Consider the following 21,249-nt stretch of genomic DNA (forward strand, 5'->3'; position numbering starts at 1 on the left):
GCCTTTCCTAATGTCAGAATATTCTGAATCTCCACTGTCACATTGTCTATTAAACACTTAAAACAAATATCTATCATTATAGTGCTGGTTAAGTACTAATTACCCTCAGTGACTGGAAGACTATGCTTCTAGCAAAAAAAGAAGAGGAAAAGGAGGAGGAAGAGGAAGAGGAGGAGGAAGAGGAGAAGCAGGAAGGGAGGGAAGGAGGGAGGGGGAGGAGGAAGAGGGCTGAGGAGAAGGGGAGGGGAAGGGGGAGGAGAAGGGGGAGGAGGAAGAGGGGGAGGGAGAATCAGGTATCCCGACTTGGGGAAAGGTGTAGCATTCCACAGCCACATCTCAGCATGCTTTGGAGAAGGATCACAAGAATAGGTCATTTTCTGCTGCAGAGCAAATTTGAGTCTAGCCTGAGCTACAAGAGACCTTGTCTCAAGAACACAATCCCAACAAGAAGTGGAGAACAGCATTAATGCACATATGCTTTTACAGAAACAGGACACAGCCTGGACATGAAGAGCACAAACAGCACATAGCAATTCCTTTCAGCCTGGGAGTACATAATTCTTACTTCCTGGCTCTTATTCTATTGGCATTGTTACATGGTACTGAATTATGGAAAAAATAGACTTAAAAATAAGTTAATCTGGTAGTTTCTGGCGATGCCTCGATTCTCAAGAACATGCTTATCGCCAGCGTGTCAGGGACTTAGCTATAAGCCACTTTCCTGTAGAATTTTATTACTACATAGTGTGAATCTGGTTTGAGTAGACGCTTTTATATGCTTTTTAAAAGTTTTACAAATTCTAATCTACAGTCCCATGTGTCCACATAAAATAGCAATTCCCTACAAACACAGTGCTTATTATGCTATGGACAAGTTCTGAGTAAGTTATGCGGGTGACAGCTCATCATCAGACGTAAAAGAAATAGAAGCAGAGTTCCAGTCTGGACAGGAAGGAGGAGCCAATCAACCCTGCGTCTGAGAGGCAGACGGACCAACACTCAGCTTTTGGGTTTGCTCCTTAGCATTTGAGAGGACTTGGGTGTTTTAGTAGATGAAGCTGATGACCTAGCAGACTCCCAAGGCTCTGCTGTTACTGGAGCTGTGTTCTGATGATCCTGGGCACTGGCTGTCCTAACAAGTTCCGCTCAGCAGGGAGACGCAACAGGCCAATTAAACAAACAACAGTGAGAAGCAGAGGACGGTCATTAATGTGCCATACTGGGAAGAGGACCCAAGAGATCCAGTCTCTGCCTCTGCCTCTGCCTCTGCCTCTGCCTCTGTGTCTCTCTCTGCCTCTGCCTCTGCCTCTGCGTCTGTGTCTCTCTCTGTCTCTGTCTCTGTGTCTCTCTCTGTCTCTGTGTCTCTCTCTGTCTCTGTCTCTGTGTCTCTGTCTCTCTCTGTCTCTGTCTCTGTGTCTCTGTCTCTCTCTGTCTCTGTCTCTGTGTCTCTCTCTGCCTCTGCCTCTGCCTCTGTCTCTGTGTCTCTCTCTGTCTCTGTCTCTGTCTCTGTGTCTCTCTCTGCCTCTGCCTCTGTCTCTGTGTCTCTCTCTGCCTCTGCCTCTGCCTCTGTCTCTGTGTCTCTCTCTGCCTCTGCCTCTGTCTCTGTGTCTCTCTCTGTCTCTGTCTCTGTGTCTCTGTCTCTCTCTCTCTCTGCCTCTGTCTCTGTCTCTGTGTCTCTCTCTCTCTCTCTCTCTCTCTCTCTCACACACACACACACACACACACACACACACACACACCAAGCCCATCTTTTGGATCCTGACATGAGTTTAGAGCAAGAAGTGTGAGTAGCTATGATATGAAAGCACTTCTGAGGGTGTTTTAGCAGGTTTTCTCTGGATTGTGTGAAACCTTCCTGGGAGACAGCAGGCTACAGCCTTTCCCCTTTCCCGACATTCCTTAGGAGAGTCCAAGTTCTTAGTGTGTGCTGTCTCACTAGCCTGAGAGGCTCAGAGGAAGACTCAAATGTCTCCTCAGGATATCTTCTGTTTTCCAGTGTCCCTATTTTGGCTAAGATTGACTCTACCATGATTTAATAAGCACAAGCTTTCTAAGGCCTTATCCAGAACTTTCTAAAGTTCTATGAAAACTAAAAATAGAATGTTCCACTCAGTTACCCCTAAGCAGAGCAGAGTGACAGAGGCTGCAAGTCTCTGATGCTATGGCAACAGAGCAGGGCCAAAAAGTGGGGCCCAATTTACTGTTAGGATTCGCTTTCCAGCCATATTGTCTTCAGGGCTGCCACATGTGACACACATGGGGCTCTGCTCGGGAGCTCACAGCTTGCACTGTGTACATGAGCCTCTGCGTGGTTTTCATTTTGCACTGCAGCATACACAACAAAGGGCTTCAGTTGATTGGCACATGAAGAGAAGAACAAAAGGCTGAAACAGGAGGGAGGGGAAGGCAGACTTGGCTCCTACATTCATAGTGGCACAGCAGAGGCAGGCCATTTTCTCTGAGCTTTACTTCCTCTTCATATGTATGTCTACATGCCAATGCATGCATGTACATGGGTGCACATGCCATACACGCTTACTACTAGTAGTCTTTACTAATCATCCACTTGTAGCAGTAAGTGGCTTTAAAGTATAGCATGAGGTATTTTTAAGAAAAACCACTGTACAGGCAGTTCTAATCAAAAGGACTGAGGTGGGCCTACGTGGGAAAAGGGAGAGGCTGACAGAGTGCAAGGCTACCCTGTCAAGCCCTGTCAGCTTCAAGCAGGATGCATCTGTGCTATGAATGGAAAACTGCTGCCTGGTCATTCACCTCACTGGGTTCTGGTGAATGGCCAATGTCCACAGTCCTTAGGGTCTTTCTTCCAAGACACAGCACTCCCTAAACAAAACCAGTGTAGTCAAAGAACAGTGTTTCAGGAGAGCCTGTCAGAGCAAGTCTACCTCTCTCTTCTTTCGTTTTAAGTGCATACGAAATGTCTAAGAACATTACCTTGTTAACTTTCACACCTTCTTTTGGAGTTTGTTTTGTTGCTAGATTATAACCAATCATCTGCTGAGCCAGCTGTCCCACCACTTTAGGGCTAAGAGGGACAAAAAAGAGGGGATGACAAAGAAAAAACAATTAGGACATATTGCAAATCACTATATAGCAGGGTTCACAGTATCAAGGGTCACCTTCGCCACCCCACCTCCTTACACCCACACCTCCTTATATCCACACTGGCCAGGATTACCTGAGCCACCCCACCTCCTCACACCCACCCTAGCCCGCATCGCCCCACTACCCACAGACTGCATATCTTTCCTTTTACATTCTAATTGTCTAGTGCTTCCTGAAGGCACACTGAAAGCCAAATGCAGATGAAGGAATGAGTGAATGAGTGAAGGGATGCTGAACTCTACTACCCCCCCCCACCCCCAAACAAATGTGTAAAGAGACAATACTGGTGCATAACCGACTTAGATCGAAACTGATAATGGATGATCTGGGAAACAGTAAACAATGAGAGGGAAAACATGGACCACAATCAATGAGAAGACAGTGATGGAAGAAAGGAAAGGCTTGGTGTGGGGCAGATGCTGGAAAGATGCTCAGACACAGGCAGGCGTAAACTATCAGCCCAGACGCCACAAAGACTCCACTGGTCACAGGAACCACAGAATAGTACTTATGGAAATGAGATGAAGGGAACATTATTCCAGTTGCAAGCCGTGTTATTTCCCGCTTTTAGGATGAATCACAGATTGTCTGGGAGAGAGGAAGTATAGCCCTACTCAGTGCAGGATACAAAACCCTCTAATGAGGGACAGAAGGCCTGGGGCAAGGCCACAGCCCTGCCAGAGTCTCCATTTCCTCTCTGTATCGCACACTGGCCCCAGCCCTAGACCTCCTGCTCAAGAATCCTTTCAGTCACGATCAGGATATGGACCTAAACCATTCAGACTTACTCTTTTGTTAAATGAACACCTCCTTTCAAACCGCTATCGAAGACACCTTTTCCTCTTCCTCCAGCTAAGATCTGGGCTTTTAAAACAATTTCCTTTGCATCTGAAAAAGAAAAATCCAGACAGTAGTTGTTTGAAATCCTTTCCTTTCTTCATCTCTTCTTTAAAGGGGCAGGAATAAAAAGCAATAACAGGATAGAACTTACACATGACTACTAAAAGAGCTCCTAAATCAACTTTCAAAATAAAGGCAATGAGAAACTTCCAAATAATTAAGGAAGCTTGTTTCCTGAGGACAGTCAAACACATCCCATCTGTGTAGGCACCTGACAGGCAGGCACACATATGGAGGAAGCCAGGCTCTTGTTCCCTTGCCTTCTGAGAGTGCTAGAAGGTGCTAAAGAAATCCAGGAGGTGGTGTGACTTTTACTGTGTCATGATGCTCCCATGTAGCAGAGGATCTGACTGTGAGCTGTGAGATGTCAGAGGGAGATGATGGGACTGGGTATGGAAAGGGTTTACAGACAAGACACAAAGGCTGACTTTAATAACCGTATTCCTGGAAACTAACAGTGTTCTGAGTAGTTGCTCTATATATTGACAGGGATGGCCAAGAAGGAAGGAAATGAATTAAAACTAAAAGCAAGCAATATTTTTTTATAAAGTATTGGCAAAATGAAAAAATCTCCTAGGGGGAAAAGGGGTTTGGGAATATTTGTTTCTCGGCTCATGCAAAGAAAGAATAAACACTCTGCTTCTGACCTTTTAGACCACAATTATAAACTCAAACCTGTCTACAGGCCTGGCAGGGAAGTGGGGTGAGAGTCACCTAGTGATAAATGGGGTCTCTAGCAAGCAAGAGCTCCCTTTCCCTATCTGGGGGGAAGGGATGGTCCAAACCAAATATGTTAAAAAAACAAAAAACAAAAAACAACCACACGACAACAACCACCACCACCAAACAACAACCCCGCACACATCCCAGACCACGGCTGACCTCGCGTTTGTGTGTCGTCTTTATTGAAATTAGAGAACTAAATCATCTTCTATTAGGCTGCCATAGTTTTCTGTTCTGCCTCTGGGACTCAGTTTACTATTTGAAACAACAGTCTGGATTGTTTTAAGGACCAGAGGAAAAAGAGCTGGGAGGGAGGTGGCTTAGTGGTTAAAGTGCTTGCTTGTAAGCATAAGGACCTGAGTTCGGATCCCTAGCACCCACATAAACCATGTAAGAGGGCAGCACAAGCTTGCTGTCCCATGCTGGGGAAGGAAAGACAGGAAGCGCCTGGAGTGCAGCTGCTGGCCAGCCTCTCTGAATCGGTGATCTCCAGGCTCTCTGAGAGAACTGTCTCAAGTAAGATGGGGACTGACTGAGAAAAACACCCAGCAGCGAGTCCACTCACTCAGCTACACTCCCACGCATGCGCACTCTAAATATTCAAACAAAGGGACGAACGCTTTAAAAATAATAACTCCGGTAATTCATGCTGAGCTGTCTGAGTGGTTGGCCACTTCAGTTAGAAGTCACTGCCATTGCTGCTCACAGTCAATCAGGCAGAGGATGAAGGTCAGAGATCCGCAAAGGTTTTACTATGGGGAGCGATAACAAGACCGCACAAATGGAAGGCCTGGGGTCAGAAAGTGATCAGCCAGCCCATGCTGAGGCTGAAGCTGCAAAGTGCATTTGCTGCTCTCCCTGCTGGACTCCTGTCTCTCTCATGAACCTGTCCTCCCACAGTCACAGCTCAGTCACGGCTCCTTCTTAGAACACAGCCTTGTCCCGCCTGTGACTCTTGCTTCTGCCATCAACATGAACCATCAGCAGCCGATCCCTGGCTTCGAACAAGGTGGCAACTGATAAGTGAGTTCTGACCACCGCACGGGATAGCAGCCAGTGCATGTGCAGAGATACTGCACTACAAGAAGCCGGACTGAAAAGCCCAACTAAGGGCTGGGGTACATGCGCCTCAGTAGGAGAGCAAGCCTCTGGGTCAGTGGCGTAAGACAAAAAGCAAACACATTCTGTAGAGGTAAACAAAAGGAGGAAAGAAGAGGCCCCTTTGAAAAGAGGTTATTATAAAGAAGCACACAGAGCTACGACAGCACGAAGCTCGGTACAGGAGCTGAGGTGCCGATGCCAATGTCTGGTACATTAATAAAACAATGTATGATGCCTATGGCATAATGATTATTCTCAGTGACTACCAAAAATAGTACAGAGATCAAGGAGAAAAAAATACTTTCTTCTGCCTGTTTAAAGGTTTAATTACAGTCACTCCGCATTCTTTAAGAGCCCCAGGGCATCTCTCTGCCATTATCATCTTCATGCCCTTGTTGCTCAGGAGAGAAAGCCTTCCCTCTCCGCTTCCCAACAGAACAACTGGAATGCCAGGCAACACCCCTACCTGGCCACTGCTAAGTGGCACGCCAAAGGCTGATTAAGCCAGTTCCAGCCATCAGCCACCCAAACCCAGAATTGGCTGTAGCTTTGGTGGAATTTATCAATTGGCCTGTCACTATCGGCCCTCATGTTAGAGAAGTGCATGCCACCCTGGTGGTAAGCCATGCAAGCATTGTGGTGACTGAAGTCACATATCAGGACACTAATACTTGGGCTTGTTTTGAAGTGTCATGCTAGAACCTGGGGATTGACCCATCCTAGCCCATGCTAAGGATGTGCTCAGCCAATGAGGCATTCTCACAGCCCCACCCCCACGTCAGTGCAAATAGAACAACAGGGAAGAGAGGTTTGTTCAGTCCGCTATCTCCCACAGCTTGTAGTGCAGTCAGAAATACCTTCATTAGAATAAGTAAGTGCTAAGCATGGGAACTGAGCGCCTCTAGTACAGCAGAGGCTTCCCTCAAGAAGTGAGGGAGACCCAAGCAGGGCTTTAACTCAACTAGTACTTACTTAGATTTATGGAAAGGGGCCAAATTCTACTCAAAGGTTACCATTCTCTTCATTCAGTAGTTACCAAGTTCACTTCACTTACTGTTGTCACTGTTCCATTCAAAGATCTGGTTTTCAAGGAAATAAAAGTGCAGACAGATCTGGACTTCTGAATAATGCCTCCTGTCTCATATCGACCAGAATTATAGAAGAGCCCACATGTTATCCAGTTCAAGTTATCGGGATTATTTTTCTTAGCCACAGTAACAAGCTAGATACTGTCTACAAAAACAGATTGCATCTATACATTAATACCCACATTCTTAGACTGCAGCTGGCCCACGTGGACCATTCTCACGCCTACAGTTTATGTGTAATGACCTTAACAAGCACTGCATCCACTGCATTTTATTCCTTTCCTGATAAGTTTCTGGTTATAAAAAGCAGTTTGATAGAAATCACTTTATTATGATTTTATATACAGATGGGGAAAAAGCCATATTAGACAAATACATTTAAAATTCCCAAATACTCTATAACATTTGAGAACATTGTGTAGAATTGTGTAGGAAGCCCTACTATGGTTCTGCATTACTCTGCTGGCTGAAAATGTTACCTCAATCTTGACTGTGAGTATTATTTTGATTTATTCCGATAATATACTTTTGTACCATGTTTATGGTCCCCCAAGTCTCATTCTACATAATGAATGCTCTTGGAAGCATTGTTAAATATAAATGGAAAAGTTAAAATCATTAAGAAAAGCACTCAAAATAAATAAGACATGTTTTTATTAGGCCCATTTTATAAAAATGCTTCACTTTGCCCTTCAGAGGTGGCAATCTGAAAACATATTTATACAAAATAATGTCCATGAGACACAGCTCACAGCCACAATGAAAACGCTTGTCAAGAATGTCTGAGAGACAGGCACACTGGTACATACCATTAATCCTCACACTTCAGAGGCAGAGGCAGGCAGATCTCTGTGAGTTTGAGGCCAGCCTGGTCTATAAAATGAGTCCCAGAGCTACAACGTAAGATCCCGTCTCTAAACATGAATAAATGAGTGCATCAACAAAAAGATTGCCTGACATTATGTTATTTTCAGCCATTGTAAACACAGCTGGCTGGCATTAAGGACTTGTACTGCCACGCTCAGTTTTATGTCAGGTTGTCTGTTTTCCAAACACAACCCTGCCTCAAATGCAGACCACATTGTTTGACTCCAACAACGTACATCAGTCCACAGCACTGGACTTGTTAAGACAACTCTAATGTCCAGGGTCCACCGACTGGAGCACAAAGGGACATCCGAGCTTTCAGTAGAGCGCTGTCTAACTTTTGTGTGGAGATCACCTCTCAGTAGGCTTGACAGAATCCTACCCGATGCTGCTGAGACAAATCCAAGCACTGCAGATCTCCCTGCTACCAGAAGGCAAGGAGAGGGGACAATGCGAGGCAAGAGATGAGTTGAAGGCTATCATGGGAAGATGAATTTTTTAATTAAGAACGTAAATTGAGAAGGAGTTAGGTTTGAGGCTTAAGTATCATATTCCCAAAGGAGCTGGGCTGCCTTCATTAGGCCCGAGGATCCAAACTGTAAAAGCGAGAGTCATCAATCTGCAGTCATTACTGTAATGTTTTCTGTACTAGGATATGTAACTCTATGAGTTGTAAGTAGGTCATATGAAGAATGAGGCACCGTGATTGACCCTTTCAGTACGCCGCTAGCATCCTTATTCCAACTTTAATCATATGTGACACAGCCCATCAACAGTGAGCCAGCCAGGAGAATCTAGAATCAACCACCTCAAAACTGTCCACACCGTTTTAATTGAGATGGATTCTCAGTCTCCCACCAAACTGCTACCCATCAGACTTAAGCCACACATGCCTGAAATAGCAAGTTTAAATGTAAGCAAAAGACAGGGCCGTCTGTAAGACAGGTTTTGTTGTAGCTATAAATATACATTGTTGTTAGTAGATATTAATGATACAAAACGTGTTTCCATTATGTTCACCCACTTGCTCCCCTCTGTGCCCACTGCTCCTGTGTCCCCTTCCTCATGTACTTCCACAGTGTCTTCTCCTCACAGGTTCCACTTATGTGAGAAAATGCATGGCATCTGTCTATTTGGTCTAAGGCAGTCATCTCCATTTCTAGCCATCTTCCCAGAAATTAATCTTGTTCTTTGTGGATAAATAGTATTCCACATGTAGAATACACTTTCATTATCCATTCAGCAGATGGCATCCGATCTGCCCTGTAGCTTTGCTGCTATGAGTAGTAACAGGACAGAGGGCCTGCACTATCTCCATGGTTTACTGCCTTCATTTCTAGGACAGGGATTGAGATACAAATAGGAAGTTCTCCAAGGTGAACATTTAGAAATACTTAATAATATGAGCTTGATGTAACTTTTAAATCTAAAGTTTTATCCTGAGTGTAAAAGCCAATTTATTAGGCATTATGAAAAACAACCCCTTCCCTCAGATACTATGAGGGCATGACAAAACTACATTAAACCGTGTGTTGATTATAAGGAAGGTCTTAACGTAATATTAACGTAAAACATGCTTATGTATTTAAGGGAAACATTTTTTATTTTGGTCCCCACAAAACTCTTGAATTTAAAAATCACTGCTTTTTCATACTTGTACTTTGTGTGCACGCGTGTGTGCACACACTTATGTGCGCATCATCCAGATTGTGGTGGTAAGCTCTGCCTTAGATCCGACATTATTTGTTGCTTGCATGACCATTAATACTTTGCTGATGATAAAAATTTAATGCAAAATAAAAATTACTACCAGAAAGACTCTTTCATTCAGTATAATATATACCTCAAAAACTAGATAAAATCTTGTTCCATTATATAAATTAATATGAGTAATCTCAGAGTTGTTCTAAGTAAACCAGAAAACATAATTTCTAGAGGAAAGATAACACAGTCTCCTAGCAGGGAGGACCCAACTCCCTGTGACCTTACGACACACCCGAGGCTTATCTGGAACTGCCTAACACTGCTGGACTACAGTCGGGACAGTCACCAGCCTCTATGTAGCACTTGAAGACAGAGCACCAGCTCTTCAGAAAAGCCTCTACTGTGTTCTGTGCAAATTGCAGGACTGATCAACTGTCTCATGACATACATTAGTAGAAAAGATAACTACGTGACATTCAAGACCTCAGCAAAAGCCAGAAACATTTGTGAAACTAAAAAAGCATGAACACCCAAAGCAGGCCCACCACATTTCACGGTACATTAAAGAAGGAAAGGAAGATTGAACAACAGCCCCCTGCCCTGTTGCAGCCCTCCCACAGAAACAACTGACACATCTGGCCTCATGTCCTTAAGGGGTTCTTGCCTCCCGGCATGATGCAAGACAATCTGAATGATACATAAACATGACTTTAAAACAATTTCCTAGGACTTCTGTCAGAACTACAGACCACCCCACCTCAAAGGAGATTTTTCTTCCATTCACAAAGGATCAACCTTTATAAACCAGTGTTTAAAAACTAGCACTGACTTCGGGACACAGACAAGTCTTTCAGTGATGCCACACTAATAGAGTCTGTCGGTTGGGGGCTGGGGGAGAGGCCTAAGTCATACATAATCAAACCACTCTCCAGCTCTGCGTGGTCTGTGCTTTACACCTTCACTGTGTGGAATCTCTAAGATAAGGGCACACACAGCACCAAGCAGAAAAAGATTGCCTTCCTAGCAAATCAATCAATCGGTCAATCAATCAACCAATCAAAGCAAGACTATCTGGCCTGGAACAGGCCCTCTATGCATGGCCATTCACTCATACTGGCCATGTTCTTTGCACTGTGATATCAGTTCGCAATTGTGGGGAGAGCACAGAGGTCAGAGTGTGAGGCAAGAGTTCACACTGCATCCAGAGTCAATAAACAGAGAGAGGATGGCTGGTGCTCAGCTAGCTTTTTATTCAGTCTATGGAGCGATGTCACCTATATTTAAGTTGTATTTTACCAGCTTAATTAACCCAACCTAGAAACTCCCTCACAGATATGCCCAGAACTTTGTTTCCTATGTAATTCTAGAACCTATCGAGTCGACAGTATTAAACACCACAGCTCTATCCCTTTCCACTTAACACCAGTATTAGGGGCACCCTAGTAATAAGACTTGTAGTAGTGCAGTCACTGTCTCCATCTAACCTCTGAAACGAGCCAACTCAAGTTAAGAGGGTTTCCCAGGGCCATGGCGAACCAGTAGTGGATGATCTCTACGTGAGAAAGAGCATTCAGAGAGATTGTGTCTTAATGCAGCCACACAGCATCTGATGACTGAGACGCCACCCTGATCCTGCCAGCATTTCAAGTTTCTAATCACATGCTCCTTTGAGAATTACCTACATCCTCACCACAGATGGCCTACAATAGTCCCCTTCTGATACACTGGTTTTATGACATCTCTCTCCATCTATCACAGCACATTTTTTTCTCATACATTTTTTAAGTAAACTGAAAAATCAGGAGAGTTTTCCTTAAATTCTTTAATGAGACATCAGTTATCAAAGTTTAGTATCTGTTCAGTTTCTTTTGGAAGAGGTGACATTTAAATATAGTAGGACAGCCATTTCTGCAGCATATCATTCAACGTGTCATGCTGGCAGGTCAAGCCCTACCATTAAGGGCACCGCTATTCCCGAAAACTCACCACAAAAGTAGCCTTGGGATAAAATATTTACAAGGGACCAGTGACAAGGCTCAGTGAATAAAGACTCTTGCCACAAAAGCCTGAGGACTTGAATTTGATCCCTAGAATCCACTTCAGGGAAGGAAAGAGGATAACAATGTTGTCCTCGGATCTTCCACATGTCACATGTGCTCCCAAACACTACAGCCCTGCACAGCAGTTCACGTAATCTAAGCACGTAGACAGTCAAGGCAGGAAGATCAGGAGTTCAAAGTCATCCTTGGCTATAGAGTAAATTCTAAACCAATATGAACTACATGAAATTTTGTCTTGAAGAAGAGAAGAAAAGAGGGATGGGCAGAGGGAGGAAGAAGTGGGAGGAAGGAGAGAAGGAAGGAGAGAAGGGATGGTGAAGGAGGGAAAGAGAGGGAGAAGGGAAGGAGGGGATGAACAGTAGCACTGACAGTCCCAGAGATCGTGAACCTCTTTTTGAGTCAGTGCTGTCACAAAAACATCAAACCCTTCACCTCAGTACAACACTCAGTGAGGAATGACTGACCTATATGTGGGTGGCTAATAAGAAGGCACGAATCTAGGCGTGCCTCCCTGCTAAGACGTCTAAACAGAATCCTGCTTGAAACTTAAGTTGGTCACAGTCAATGACAGAGAAGTATCACTTTGAGAAGGATTAGAAACAAACTACAAACACGTACAACTTTTGGACTATAGAGGAAATCAATCCCTTTAAAGATGACCTTTTTGGGCAGTGATGTTTTGCAAACTCAACGGGATCTCTCACTGATAGATGGCCCTCCGTGTTTCCTCACGTCCTGCCTATCCAGGTGTTCGCTTATGCTCTTCCACTGTGAATGAGAAAAGAAGGCTCCTGGGCACACTCACAACCTACAGAAAAGCTGGGACAAAGCCTGCAGTGGTGGCCTGATGCTTATGTGATGGAGTGATGAACATGACTGTGTGCAAGTGTTTTCCTGTGCCATCGATGTCACTGTCCCCTGCCTGAAGCCAACCTAGGACTCCAGACCTTCTGTAACCCTGCAGGGTAATGAAAGAAAACCTCCAGGCAGTATTTAGAAGAAAAAGCAAAGAATGTTTGCTTCACAGACTAGACTGCATTATTGTCTTCCAAACTTTAGAAAATACTGCCATAAATACTCTAAAAAAGCTCATGACAGGAAGCACAGAGTGGCAGTGTTTACCTGGTACTCAAGTCATTTTTACTTCTTCTTCAGAGTTGATATGACCTGCATTCTAATGACTATTTAAGACCAGAGGAAAAACTCTTCAGATTTAAATGAAAGATGGAAAGAAAAAAAGAGGTTTGTTATGGTCCCAGACGCAGACCATTAAGCACTGGTCCATACGTGCATACATGCTCAAGCTAGTGGCAGAAGGTAGCTGTTAAACACAGCCCCCGCTCCATCACACCACCACATGCAGTGACAATTTGCCACAGATATGGATGAAATGGCACTTTAAAAAGTATCTGCCAGATCAATCAGATTCCTGAGATGTGGGACACCATCCAGCCATCCTGGGCTTAGTACCACCCTTCATATCACAGACGGTACAGAGGAAAAGAGAAGGACAGGAATGAAACGCTACTGCTTTGCAACTTGTGGAGGTTTGAATAGGTTTGGCCCCATAGACTCGTGTGTTCGAATGCTTGGCCCATGAGGAGTGGCACTATTAGGAGGCGTGCCCCTGTTGGAGTAGATGTGGATTTACTGGAGGAAGTGCATCGCTGCCGGGGTGGGCTGTAAGGTCTTGTAGTGCTCAATCTGTACCCAGTGTAGAATCGTCATTTAGTGAAGCCAAGTTAGTGCGGCTGGCTCTCCGTCCTTTGGTGTCAGCACTGCTGGCTTGTTACATACCACAACACACCACAGTCAATGCTGACCACATACACCAAGTAGACCACACTGCGGTTAATTTCACATCCAGCCTCTGCAGTACATACTGTTTTGTAAGTTCAGAACCCAATTTGATAACATCAAAACTCAAAGAAATACTGTAATGGGTTAAAGATCATAGAACAGTAAATCCTGAACAGAGGATATTTCTTCAAAACTGGCTGCCACGAACAAATGGAGAAAAGATACAACATTGTGAACCCCACAGCAGTAAGTGTGGATGCACAAGTGTCTCTGTGGTACGCTGACCTACAGTCTTTCAAAGGGACAGCGGGATCTTGTGGTAGTTCATTCCAGAATCTGAAGAATTTCCATACTGACTTCTCTCGAGGGCCTTACCAGGTTACATTCCCATCCTGTCTTCTTGTATCCTCACCTGTGTCTGTTCCTTTTCTTGACATTTCCTAAGCAAACCCTCCTCAGCCTCTTTCTCAGCAACAAAATGCCACCCTTGTCACCTGAGCTTGCACAGGGGGACAAACAATACAAGGTGTACCTAATGTCACTTCTAATCCTCCCAGTAACCACATAACTCAGAAACCACCATCCCCAGTTTACTGCTGACACTGAAGGATCCTGCTGCTAGGTGACCCCCAATCTTTCTTATCAACTTCCCACCCAACCAGGGTCTCAAGTGACGCTTCCTGGCTTCCCACAACAGCAGTTCATGAATGATAACTGACAGGGCATGTGCTGTCACTAGAAATCTACTTTCACTATGCAGGATGCCAGGACTGCAAGCTCACCCACCACAGATTTGTCTTCACTGCCACTGGGGCCAGGTCCTATCCCCTGTGTTTGGTGATCCAAGGATAGTTTTGCTCCAAAGCAGAACTTACGGTTTTCAATGAACTTTCCTTTAGCAAAGTAACAAATACATGAAAATCCATTCATTTCCCCTCATAACCTTTGAGTTCAAGTACCAAATCTTGGTATCCTACTTCTAAGTTTAAACTTTTAATTCACTTTCAAGGGAGCCTTTGATTAAGGTTCAATCAACCTAAGTTGGACACTAAACTCCCTTCAGTAATCAGTACCACATAGATTTAATTTCCCTTAAACATCTGGAAGAGCATTTATAAATCTAGCATAACCATTTTCTTTTAAGTACTCCAAATGTCTCATACCACAAGCAAAACCTTCATGAGTACTAAATTGCATGGGCAATTCACTAATAAACTGAGAAGATTCTGTGGACTTTAAAGCACTGTAATATTATTTATAATCAATGTCAAAGCTTTAGCCTTCAACATAAAAATTGCAAAGTAATGTCAATTACTCAACAAGGCACATACAGCAGAACTGATGTCCACCTAATCACTGGAGTAAGGGCCAGATTCTCTCAGGGAAAACACATAAGAAAACCAATGTAGCAGGTAACTTACAAGTATTGACCCTCTGTTCACCAAATCCTAGATATTCCTGGGGCTAAATACTGTAAGGACCAAGCTCATAAACCACAGACATCTTCATCTCAGCCACATGAGGAATGTTTAGTTCTTGCAGAATCGTGGTAAAAGGATCTAAGTGTGTGTGTGTGTGTGTGTGTGTGTGTGTGTGTGTGTGTGAGAGAGAGAGAGAGAGAGAGACAGAGAGAGACAGAGAGAGAGAGAGAGAGAGAGAGAGAGAGAGAGAGAGAGAGAACGTGTGCGTGAGCACTATAGGTCAGCTCACCTAGAGTTGAGGACAGATTTACCTTGGGTGTCATTTCTTTGTCTTCTGGGACAATTTCTTTTTCTGTTCTTGAATTAGCAGATAGCACTGGGAAACATACAGGTACATGGCTGCCACTGCCAGCTTCTTCAAGGTTTTAAGAACTTAGCTCAAGTCCTTACACTTGTGTGGTAAGCACTTTACCAAGTAAGTAAGGCATTGCTCTGGCCCCCAAAATTATTTTTAACAGTTGCCAAGATAAATGAAGACTCACCCCCAGCCCCTTCAGAGAAGGATCTGAAACACTTGGGCTCATTCAGATTACATAGCTCTGCCCGTATCTGCTGAATTCAACCTCATTTTGGCAGACAAAAGAACTGTCTATTACGTTGTACATATGTTGTCTGGTTTATTTTGGAGGCTTTTAGAATTTACTTTTCTCTTCCCTAAGGATCTTAATGCCATTCCATACAATCCTTTATATCTGATAACAATATTTCATACTTCTTGTAGTTTTGTTATGTGATTTAGGAAGATGAAATTCAACACCCTTAGGGTACTTTAACAAATTTGGTGCTAGCCTCTTTTAAAATTTTATTTCCTTACTAAACTCAGAGTTATTTTCATTTTTTATTGTCCCAAAAGTATAGTATTAAATTAAATTTAGCAGGTAAAAGATCAAAAACTTTAAATGATAACTTGAAAATTTTTAATAAAAGAAGCTTATCTGTTACACAGAGTCCCAGGATCAGTGTCATAATCCTACAACCATCATAACATATGTCACATATGTCTCCTGATTCACAACTAAACCAACTGACACTGGCCATAAGTTAGGCACAGGTCCACAGTTAGCTCCACGGAAGGTGAAAGCTCAAAGACTATCAGTAAGGAATGGAGAGGCATTTGAGGCCTGTGGCACTGAGGAAGCCAGGTATGTCTCTGAGATGATGAAGCAGGCCTGCTGGGGTACCAAGGCATGCATCCTTAGGAGAAGGGAACCTGAGTGATTTACATGACAGTCCCCAAGAATGTAATGATGAAGAATGTAGAGGCTGCAGTCAGCAGAGACGGGACAGCTGAGCAATTCATCACACTACATGGTTACAACAGTGTTAAAGAAAACTGACATAGGACAAGAGACTGCTTCTTACTATTGAAGAAATGCTTTCAGGTAATTGGATTGGTGTTTACTCTAAGAGTTTGCTCAATGAGTCTCCCAACTGTGATTCTAGACCTATCTGGAGGCACAGCTTCTACCATGGCCAGATTTTCACTGGAAGTAAAAGGCTGAGGAAGAGTTTCCTTCCTTGGGTCAAATCTACGCAATTTAATCCCACACAATCTAATAGGCTGTGATGTTGTTGTGAATCCAAAGCAAAACGTCCCCCACAGGAGCATGTGTTTGAATGTGTAGTCCCCAGTGGGTGGCGCTATTGGGGAAGGTGGTAAAACCCTAAGAGAGAGAACCTCACCAGAGGAAGCTGTTCAGGAGGCATGGGGCTTGAAGGCTGGGAGCCTGGCAGCACTTCCTGCATCATCATGCCACGCCTTCCCCACCTTACAAACTGTATCCTTCCTTTAACTGCAATCCTAAATAAACCCTCCCCCTTCTCTCCAGGTAACTAGTCAAAGCAAGTAAAATAACTAACACTGACACGAAGAATTATTATTAGGTCAGTGCCAAGAAATGGCCCAATGGATGAAGTGCTTGCTGCCAAGACCCATGTGGTGAAAGGAGAGAACATATTCCCAAAACCTGCCCTTTGATTGCAATAAGTACTTAGTGGAATGTGTGTATATCAACATGCACACGTGTGTGTGCACATGCATGCACACTCATGACTTTACCAGAATTTAAAATTTTGAAAATAACTGTTACTATGATACAGTGAACAGCCACTTAGAACAGGTGTATACATCCATTTATAATGGATAGAGACTGTAACTCATTTATAACGAAGACTATATTTTATGAATTAATATCTTCTGCTTCCTTTCACATTTGAATTTACATTACACAAAGGTTTCTTTCCCCCCACATCCTGGTCAATAGGATGAACAAGTTCAAGGAGGCAGAAGTAAAGGCTGACACACTTCCTAAAGCAAATAAAGGTATACATTGTTTGTTATCATTTCACCAAAAGATCCTCTGGACTTTCACCTGTATCTTATCTTATTCCAATTTAAAGCTCAAAACGAAGTCAGAAAAGCCAATGTCCACTAGCCATAGGGTTCGTGTGCTATAGAGCTGAGAGACAGCATGTAAGTCAGTGGTTTCCATGCTTCATGCTTAAACAAAGTCAAATGTCTCTGCAGTTGTAATTGTTGAGAAATACCAAAGTAAAAATCAACACTTCAAGAATTACACATGGGCTTGCTAAGCCTTTAGGAGTCATAGAGAGGATTCCAATGCACAGCTAAGTCTGGGTGCCTCTGACTTTAATAACCAATTTCATCAATAGCAAACTTCGCTAACCACAGAACTTTGAACAAGACCATCAGTCCTGCCCTTTGCTGTGCAAGTCAAAAGAATGCTGACCAATCCACTTGTGTATGAACAAACTGCTCTGTGTTCCCTGGGCCTGTGGACAGTGAGACACTACAGTGTTTGCCGCGGCGTCCGTGATTGATGTTCTTCCCTTCTAAGCCTGTCCCTCTGACCTCTGTGTATCCAGGCCTGTCTCCTACGTGAGCTTATCACTGCTTGTTTTTATGTGCAATTACAGCATGCAGAGTAAGAGGACACCCCACAAGCTGTTAGCTATATTAACTTAATAATAGATTTCAGGGTGTGATTTCCAATTAATTTCATTTTCCATATGCACATGCAGCTCCATGGGATGCCAAAATTATAGTGTAGCCATATGGTGCCTCATAAGTAACAATTAAAACTAATTTTCTATTCTTTGACACACACATACACAAATTCATACAGTTTAAATGCCAGGGAGAAAATTGAAACTTCAACAGCATCTGCAGCTCTCTAGAAAGAGGATGTCCCACTTTGCACAGCTGAGGCATGGGTAATGGGACTCCTGGCTTGTCTGGGTAATGTCTACTGCCCCAGCTAGCCTTTAGCACACTGGTTCTCCACTACTCTTACCCCAGAGAGTGTATAAGGAGCAGTTTTTCCAAAGTGTTGGGCTTTGTGCATTGTATGGGTGATGTGAGCTGAAAAGGGGAGTTTTGTTTCCTTGAGAAACATTGATTTCCTGTGGCCCACTTCCTAAGCAGGCTCTGGAACAAGAACCTACTGAACAGGTGACATTGTTCCAGCAATAGCTGCAATTGCTCTGGGATGAGGAAAAGCTGCTCCCTCTGGAAACAGCCTGAGGTGGAACTGAGTGCAGAACAGAGGGTATAATTATGTCAGTCCTCAAGGGTCGAAATCTATCAAGGGGGTTGCAAACAAAACCATTTAAGGCCCTACTCATGAGGAACACTGTGACGGCAAACAAAAAACTTTGGTGGTATTAGTGTTTCACGATTACTCACTATAAATTTGACATTATGTGGTAGCAAATAACATTAGTGTGGCCCTGTTGTGTGGAGGCCTCTAACTGCTTTGCTGAAACTTGACTCATTTGATTTCTGGAGGGTTCTCCTCCCCAGGGACCTCAGGACTGGAGTGGCAGAGGAAACTGAGACAACAGAACAGGAGGGCAGAGGTTCCTTCCGACTCTGGTGTGAAGGAAAGAGAAACCATCCTTGTCTTCATACATGGAATGATAATAGGTAAAGGCCTGAGAGACGACATGAACACAGTGGAAGCTGGGTGTGGCAGCTGGAATCCCGAGGACTGACCCTAAGCTCAAGCCAGACTTGGCTAAATAGCAAGACAAGACTCACAACTCAGAAGGAAAAACAAAAGCAAAGGTGAATAGGTAATAGTCATGAGGTTTTCTTCTTACACTTTTCTCTTTGGTGACTGGGTAGATGATACCATGGTATTTGTGTGGAAGTCAGAGGACAACTTCTCAGAACTGGTTCTTTCCTTCTGCCATGTGATCCTCTGAGATCAAAGTTCTTGACTTTAAGACAATATTTACCCACTGAGATACCCTGTAGGCCTATAAAGATTTTTTTTTAAAATCATAGTAAAACTAATACAAGTATTACTATTTGGTATAAATAATGTTTGCCTATGCCCAAGCCATTTGAACATCAGGATTAACTTTAGTGTAAACTGGAGACACAGGTAAAACTGTTGTGCTGGTGCAGGTACATCAGCTATGCCAAATGTCGCATTCTCATGGGGACCCTGGCAATCAGGAAGATTAACACGCCAGGCGAGAGGTTCTTACAAGTCTGTACTTCCTCCTTAGTTTTGTTGTGAACTTAAAGTTATAGTTTGAATTTTAGTCACACACATATATGCTGACAGGCAGACACAGACACACACAGACACACACAGACACACACAGACACACACAGACACACACAGACACACACACACACACACACACACACACACACACACACACCCCGCAGACTCAAAAAAGCAGAACATTAGCCAAAAATGGTGGTTTATACCTCGAATCTCAGTAATCAAATGGCAAATCAAAGATTATAAGTTCAAGGCCAGATTTGGTCACACAGTGTGTGAGGCAAGCCAGAGCTAAAACACAGGACACCACCTTAAAGAATGGAAAACAAAAACAAACACTGATTCTCTCCACTATATTAAATTGTATCTCACCCGCAAATTATTAATTAAAATCCTAAATCACTATAACTCAGAATGTGACCTTAATTTTAGATTGAGTCGCTGAAAGACAATTAGTTAAAATGAGATCATCCGTGTAGACTTTTAAGAGGGAAAACTGGGACAGAGATGTACACTCAGGGAGAACAGCAGTGACGCAAAGGCAGGGACCAAGGTGAGCTGTCTCCAAGGAAGGTAAAGATAGCGGACTTGCAAATCACAGACCACGTAAGGACCAGCCTCCTTCACACTTTGATCTGGGACCACCAGAACAACAACCATCAATATCTGTATTGTTGGATCACCTAGGTGGCAGTGCTGTGTGTGAGGGCCCTAGGGAACAAGTGCAGTTTCTGTTCACCAGGCCTGAGTCCTCCAACTATCAGAGAAGAGATCCTGAGAGAATGCTTCTCTGTGCACCCTGAGTCCTTCCCACACAAGCACTTCCGTGATACTCCATCCTCAGTGTGTGCTGAGGGTTAAGGTCGACCAAAGCTCATACAGAAGCAAGCTCAGGGTGCAGCATGCTCAGGGAGAGGCTTCCGGAGAAGCAGTGATACCTACAGGGGTGCTGACTCAACCACAAGCTTCCTGTTTTTTTACCTCACCAGACAAAAGCCCAGAAAAATGTAGCCAAGTGGTCCTTGACAAAAAACATGGAAGACAGGAGCCAAAATAAACACTTCTATGGAATTTTGTAACAACAAATAAGAGTTAATAAATGCTAAGGACTATAAAGTTTAAATGTATTGTTCTTGTATAGGGACCTGCATGTGTATGTGTATGATGTACTCCGTGTTGAGGGATCCATGCCAGGGTGTGACTGTGAGGTCACATAACAACCTTGTCAGGGTAATTCTTTCCCTCCCCTGTTATGTCTGGGGTGCACCTAAGGCTGTCAGCTTCTACAATGAGTTGCTTTACTGCCGAGTCCTCTCTCTGCTACTACACACTACACCTTTCTGTGTATATGCATGTGTGTGCACACTTGGATGCATGTGTGTGCACACTTGGATGCATGTGTGTGCACACTCGGATGCATGTGTCTGCACACTCCTGTATGTGCAGTGCCCTATGAAGGCCAGAGGACAACCTTGGGTTGGGATGTCCTCTCACACCAGCGACCAGGACTTTAAAAGCCTGGAACTCATCAAGGAGTCCCACTGACCAGCTTTGTCCTGCCTCCCCACCCACCCCAAGCTATTATTGCAATTGCACGGTCAGCACAAGGGCTTTTTGTTACAGGGTACTAGAGATCAAACCCACTTCCTCTCTCTTGCAACACGGGCATGCTACCAACTGAGCATGCAAATACCACGATTACTGACTCCCATGCATGTGCAGTCTTTCGAACAAAAAGAAAAAGGTGGAATATTTTTGTTGTTGGTTTGCTTTGTTTTAATTAAATGTTGCCAACATTCAGAAAACCTGCCACTCTACAAGAAGAAAATGTTCAAGTCTCCAACAAATATAAAAGGAAACGTAC

General features: G+C 43.8%; 1 protein-coding gene across 1 annotated transcript in view; it reads right to left on the reverse strand.

Annotated features, from left to right (window-relative positions):
• The window catches only part of Suclg2 (succinate-CoA ligase GDP-forming subunit beta), a 270,105-nt gene that overhangs the window by 150,041 nt on the left and 98,815 nt on the right, over positions 1–21,249 (reverse strand). The window contains 2 exon segments of the mRNA NM_001100750.1: positions 2,953–3,043; positions 3,912–4,011. Coding sequence (NP_001094220.1) covers positions 2,953–3,043; positions 3,912–4,011 — 191 coding nt within the window.

This window comes from Rattus norvegicus, chromosome 4 (assembly GCF_036323735.1).
Source record: "Rattus norvegicus strain BN/NHsdMcwi chromosome 4, GRCr8, whole genome shotgun sequence".
Lineage (NCBI taxonomy): Eukaryota > Metazoa > Chordata > Mammalia > Rodentia > Muridae > Rattus > Rattus norvegicus.